The 6,559-nt window shown below is 30.6% G+C and overlaps 1 protein-coding gene across 2 annotated transcripts; it reads left to right on the forward strand.

The window, feature by feature from the left end:
• The first annotated feature begins 45 nt into the window (after positions 1-45).
• Positions 46-5,226, forward strand: LOC105257571 (T-cell activation inhibitor, mitochondrial). Of its 2 annotated transcripts, none has more exons than XM_011268285.3 (8): positions 46-306; positions 412-526; positions 2,898-3,286; positions 3,348-3,660; positions 3,732-3,832; positions 3,874-4,035; positions 4,131-4,262; positions 4,360-5,226. In XM_011268285.3, exons 1-8 carry the CDS (start codon positions 281-283, stop codon positions 4,598-4,600), a joined length of 1,479 nt encoding a protein of 492 aa, XP_011266587.1. In that variant the 5' UTR covers positions 46-280; the 3' UTR covers positions 4,601-5,226. The 2 variants fall into 2 exon arrangements, with proteins under 2 accessions (XP_011266587.1, XP_011266588.1); XM_011268286.3 differs by having other exon boundaries at positions 3,892-4,035.
• Positions 5,227-6,559: the final 1,333 nt, after the last annotated feature.

Below are 6,559 nucleotides of genomic sequence, written 5' to 3' on the forward strand. Positions count from 1 at the left end.
TGTTTTTGTTATATTTATCAGCGGTCATCTCTCTCCAGGCGTATCGTATCGCAGTTGAGCGCAAGTACGCCTCGATACGTGTCGTCTGCGTCGTGTATTTTTGACAGCACGTCTCGACGGTCAATTGATGGTCATCGACGTGTCGTGACGTATCTGACATTTTTTTCCTCCGGGAATAGAAGACGCGGAAGGAAGAATAGAAGGAGGAGGAAGGTCAGAGAGGGACTCAGATATTAACCGTAAACAAGATTCGCGACATGAGAGAGATGCGATAGCGAAAATGTATTGTACGACGCTCGGGAGATGGTAACGGAACCAAGTGTCAAGCTTTCTCGGAGCTTGACTCTTGTTAATTTTCGCGATAACGTAACAAGTATCCGGCCGCCGGGACTGACAGCTCTTTCTTGACAGCTTTTGCAGGAGGGACGCGGTGAGGGCCCTGAGCACCGGCGAAATTTCCACGGCGTTGAGGCCGTTTTACTTCACCGTTCATCCCGACCTCTTCGGCCAGTATCCCACGCAAAGGGTGAGCATTTCGAGATAGCTACTTTAAGTACATCTCGCACCGAAGTCCTTTACATCTTCTTCTCAATAGGTAGGATCGAGTCAGCTTTAGCTCTGAGTTCTCTTTGTCTCCTTTCTCTTGCTTCTCTTTTTGTTTTTTACCAAGTTCTGAATACACATTTGTCATCTAGAATGTAAAAAACAATGACTCGTGTAAAAACAATGACTCTCTTTAAGGTAAATGAAAGTGAGAGGAAAAAAAGCAAATGCAATTAAAACTGAATATTAATCGTGTGTTGTTTGTGCACTTTTATCTTGTTTTTTCTCACGCGCGTCTATCTCATTTCGAATGCGTCAAGTATACATGGTGTACGCGAATCGTCGATTGGTCTGCGAACGAGTCAGCAGTTAACGTGGCGTGACACAACGCACGATATTATTTTTAGACACCCGAGGAAATGATTTCATTTACGACGGAATGTTTTTTCATCTTTGCACGCGTGCACACGTGCGCGCGCAAGGTTACTCGAATATATTTTTTCTTACCATCGCACACATTGACAATCAGCTGTTTTCTTATCACGTTATCAATGAGACGATCGCGTGAACAGAGCCGTGCTGAGATACCACGTGAGCTACGTCGATGATATTTCATATCTACTCTGTGTCTGAAAAAAAAAAGAATAAAAATATTAGGTTGAAACAACTAATGTATTTTTCTTAAATATTCTCGTAGAAATTTTTTAATATGTATAATTATTATTAAATTTGTCTAAAGGTCAAGGACATCGAATTAACACCAAATTTTCTAGCATGTATTGAGAATTTGACAGAATTTTAACATTGGAGTATATATATATTTTTTATAGTAAAATAAGAAAATTATAATAAATATAATAAAATAAATCACGCATGTATAATTAAGTGTTAACGTATTTATCGTAATTATGATTTATTATAATTAAATGTATAATTTCGAATAACGTTAAAAAAAACATATGTAACATTTAAAAATAATAAAATAAAATTATACGACTTATTTTATTACATTTACTATAATTTTATTTTATTATTTTTAAATGTTATATAATTATATCGTTATAATGTTATATAATTATAAAATGTTATAAATGTTATAATTATTAAATGTTATATAATTATATCGTTATAATGTTATATAATTATGTTATATTATTTATATCTATGTTACACACTTAATGGTGATAAATACGTTTTCCTCTGTATACATGTAATTAAAATGCGACTACGGTTTGCGTATAAATAACATGAACCATAATGGTTTAATCCATACGGATATTATAATTACAGCAATTAACAAAAGATATGTTATCTTTGATTAGTCACTTTTGATTATCTATAATTCGAAACAATTCTATTTATGATTTCATGTATCGCGTGACGTGATAAAAACACATTTGAAAAAGTAAGATAAATGTACAAAATGCAATCATCAAGATACTCCCATATTGGAATAATGCAACGCGTAAAATTATATAAATAAATTTCTGTTTTAAATTATAAATCTCACATTCTCTCTCTCAAAGTGGATTTTAAATATAAACTTTAAAAGAGAGAAAAAAGCTAAATTTAAGATGGGAAATATTCTAACATAAATATTGTTTTTTCGAGAAAATTTTTAAAATAGTAAATTTAAAGATGAATTAAAAATACATTCTCTTTTTAATTTCAGCTTTCTATTTTTATATTTTTAAAATATTTCTAAAATGTCTAATGAGTTTTATCATACAGTGTATTTTACGTTTTTTTCCAAATGAGCCTCTTGAGAATATAGACATTTTTTTCTCTTCAACCCTGATAAAAATATTTATTTATACAAACAGAGATATAAGATCTACCAAGAATTCTGGCACTTCTAGCATGATAAAGGATAGAAAAATACATTCTGAAAGATAACATGCCTGTACTTGATTATTGAAATGATACTTATCATTACTCTATATTTATTTACTCATAATCAATTAATATTCCATTGCTATATTTGAGCAATGTTAAATAACATTTATATAGTCCATAGATTATTTAAATATTAAAATCTCCCTTTTTAATAATTTTTAATATTTACAAACTTAAATGTCTACAATATAACATTACGAGGGTCGTTTGATAAGTTTGGTAAAAAATAAAACACGTTATTTTTAAAAAAATTTATGTAATTTCTTAATATAGTCTCCATCGAGGTCTATACACTTAGTCCATCAAATTTCCAATTTTTAATACCTTCGGAAAAATAGGCTGATGAGGCATCATCAAATGGATTGTGACGCAATTTCACGAAAATTTACCAAACTTATCAAACGACCCACGTATATACATTGTATATATTTTTATTAATTATAATATGCTTTTTACAGACAGTGAATGAAAACTCCCTGAAACAATTGAGTTCAATCTTAGAAACTCTACAACAGAAGCAACCTATACGACCAACTGTCTTACCTTTTTACTTGCGCTCTAAAAATGAGAAAGAAGTGAAAGCTGGTAAATTTACACTTGTGAAAATACAATTGAAAGAAAAAGATTTAAGACAAGCAATACTATCTATTTTAAAAACATGCGATCTACCTACGACATTTGTCGATAAAATCGAGGAACAGAAGCCTCCTGTCACAAAGTACAAATCTAAATTTTGGCAACAAAGACGTTATGGAGAAAGGATCGATTTTTCAGAATTGGAAGATGATCCCATTTATGCATCGATAATCATGAAACAAAAGATTAATGCAGAACCAGATACATTAAAGTATGTACAACGTTAAAATAATATCAATTATTGTTAATAATATTTTTTGTTTTTTTATTAGGGCTTATTTGGATAAACACATCAATGAGGTGCATGTAAAGTTGGAGGCATGCAGATCAACGAGAGAGGAAGTGGAGAAATTGGAAAAAATATTGTGCAAAATTTTAGGTTTAAAGGATATTATCTGGGACTGCGGGTGGAATATCGCTCATTATCGTGGTTGTTTATTAGCTTTCCAGGCTTTAGCAGAGCATCATCCAGAATCCATGGAAGTATTAAGAAATCGGACTCTCGTATTCGCAAATGACACTGGTATCAGTTTAGAAGGCAATGTTATGCTAAATTCTGGAGAAGTCAGGCACAATTGGCTCGACGTAAGTTGCAAAATTATTTAATTCTAGAAAAAATTTGCCTTCGTATGTATTAACTCTTTTGATTTTCGTAGTTAATAAAAAACGTAGAAAAACATGATGCTGTATTAATGAAATTGCCGGCATTTGAGAAGGCAGTGTCCCAAGTACTCCTCGATATTAAAGTCGGTCGACGGTGCGTAATACATCATATTATTTGAGTTATGTTTAGCTCAGAGTGCTCTATATGTGCAGGAAATTCATGCCTAAAGTAATGGTCGGCCAGTATGAACGACAACTACGACAATTCACAACTACACTCTCAGATTATCGTGGCAAGAGAAAGTATCCGAATTCTTGGCCGGCCAGTCTATCAGCCTATGAAATTGTCATCGAAGCGTTAGTATTATTATATAAATATCTGTTTGTAAACAGCTGTTCCATCTCGTATACACAAATATTTCTTTATAAATGTGTTTGATGATTCTGTGTAGTGAAGCAGGTCCATTGATGTTATCGCCGACTGGACAATTCATCGTACCATCGTCGTGTCCAAGCTTCCTTTTAGTGAATTTCATTACTGAAAATTTAGAAGAGGCTACAAAAAGATTACATCATTATAATAAGTAAGAAATTTCATAAAATATATAACATACATTTTGATTGAATTTAGATTAGTGTAAATGTTGTTATTACTTATATAAATATATATATCTGTTGCAGCATAAAACATGTAGAACGAGAACTTCATCAAAAGACTATCAAAGAATTAGGTTTAACCACACTCAACAAAGATGATAGCATCACACCAGATCTGATGATACAATGTTGTGAGCGACTGCTTTTACATAAAAAAAATCTAGCACCATCTCTTGAAGGTGTTATGCTTTGGGTTACTCATTATTATTCTGTTATGAGTGACGGTGTTCTTTGCGTGCCATGGGATTGGAAGTTTAAAAAATAAAATTCATTAACACGATTATTATTAAGCTATAATAAAATATTAACGTATTGTATCGTGAATTGTGACAATGTGGATATTTTATAAGTTTCGAGAGATTTACAGAACACATAAATGATACAATTACAAGATTCTAGCGATTTAGAGCAAATAATTATTTGTATACATAGATGAACTACTACAGTTTATATTATAATAGTTAATGCCATTAGAGTCAATATTATTATGTAATAGTTATTGACATGTTTATTAAACAACAATTTAAATGTAAACTCTTGCTGAAACTATTATACTATTCTTATTAATGTCATGTATTTAATTTCATAAGAATCAGTGGATCCTATGAGAACATCTGTTAAATATGCAACTAAAAAGAAAATGAAAATGATGAAATTGTATATTTTTAACGTTAAAAGTGAAGCTAGTCTTGATATCCTTTGCAAAAGGCTTAGTTTGTATAATTCAGATATTCGATGCTGCATATGTTGTACAAGAGAATAAGGTACACTTATTCTTTCTCTATATATTTTTTTAACAGATTTAATTCTATTGATTTGTGGTTTAAAAAGTATGTAATTTATGAACTAAGACTAAAGAATAAAAAATCACAAATTTCGCAATAAGCGATTCTTGCTCTTCTTTGAAAACGAGTCGTATTGTAGATTTACTTTGTATTCTAAGATAATTGTTTTTTTTTTTCAAATTGGAAAATTCTCTTCCCCTTACACATTTAACAAACACCAATATATTCTTGGAACTCTCTTTGTCTTTTTAAAAATTAAAATTTTCGTAATTTGAACTTGAATTTGAAACTCTTCGAATTCAATTTTTTTGTTATCTTTATACTTTAAAGTTTAAATTTCGTACTTTACAAAATAACGTCAACGATTAAATTATAAGATAAATCGCGATTTAAAATTCCCGAGAAAACGCAACGAATAAATAAATCGATAATATTTAAAATATTCGATTGCACATAATTTTTATAATATAATAATTGAAGTCATCAGATACGCGAGTGACATATCGGTAATATCCGATAAAAAGAGGAGCGATCTTAAAAATGAAGAACGATTAACATCTTGTTTCTACATCATTTCGCAAGAACAATCTGCGAAAAAAAGTTAAGTGACATATCGGTAATATCCGATAAAAAGAGGAGCGATCTTAAAAATGAAGAACGATTAACATCTTGTTTCTACATCAGATTTCGCAAGAACAATCTGCGAAAAAAAGTTAAGTGATCCATTGAACGTCGGGAACTTCACTGTAGGAGGGAACGGGATCTTCCAGACTATTCCCGATAGCAATGATTTCAGTAATATATCAATGATGAAACAATTGTCCCTCGTCATTGTCTTTAATTCACGAAATTGATATGTATGTCAGAAAACATGTTCTTTCATTATTAAGAAATATATTTTTTTATTGAAAATTAAATGGATATAACGATTTTTTTATAAAAATGTGATTACGAACGATTATATTTATAAATAATAAAATACAGGGCGCTTCCGCAACATACAGATCGGTAAATCGGGTTGCCTATCTGACGATCAGTCTTCTTTTACCTCGCATAATTGAAAAATAATAAAATCAGATGATCGATCATGTAATTTTTTTTCGTGAAAAGTGAAAAAATTCCTTGATTGATACCTTGAATGCAAATCCGTAGGAAATGAGGAAAGTGAAATCAGCTTTTAACATTGATATAATGTAATTGTAATATTTAATAACATAAATAACATTATATTTAATAACATAAATAACTTAAATAACATTAATAACATAAAATGACACAATTGAAATATAATAACACAGATAAAATATAATGAATTTAAACAAAAAACTTTTTTTAATGTTCACAATATATGCTCAATGTAACCGCCATTCTTTTCTAAACATAAAGCAATCCTCCGCATAAAATTTTTCCTTACTCTCCGAATTATCGGAGGAGTGATT

The sequence above is a fragment of the Camponotus floridanus genome, unplaced genomic scaffold (genome assembly GCF_003227725.1).
Source record: "Camponotus floridanus strain SB8 unplaced genomic scaffold, Cflo_v7.5 scaffold28, whole genome shotgun sequence".
NCBI lineage: Eukaryota > Metazoa > Arthropoda > Insecta > Hymenoptera > Formicidae > Camponotus > Camponotus floridanus.

Coding starts and splice junctions, on each gene's coding strand:
- LOC105257571 (XM_011268285.3), top strand. CDS start 281: ATGTATTGTACGACGCTCGGGAGATG. Junction 3,661..3,731: donor TCAGGCACAATTGGCTCGAC/GTAAGTTGCAAA, acceptor TGATTTTCGTAG/TTAATAAAAAACGTAGAAAA. Junction 3,833..3,873: donor GATATTAAAGTCGGTCGACG/GTGCGTAATACA, acceptor TGTTTAGCTCAG/AGTGCTCTATATGTGCAGGA.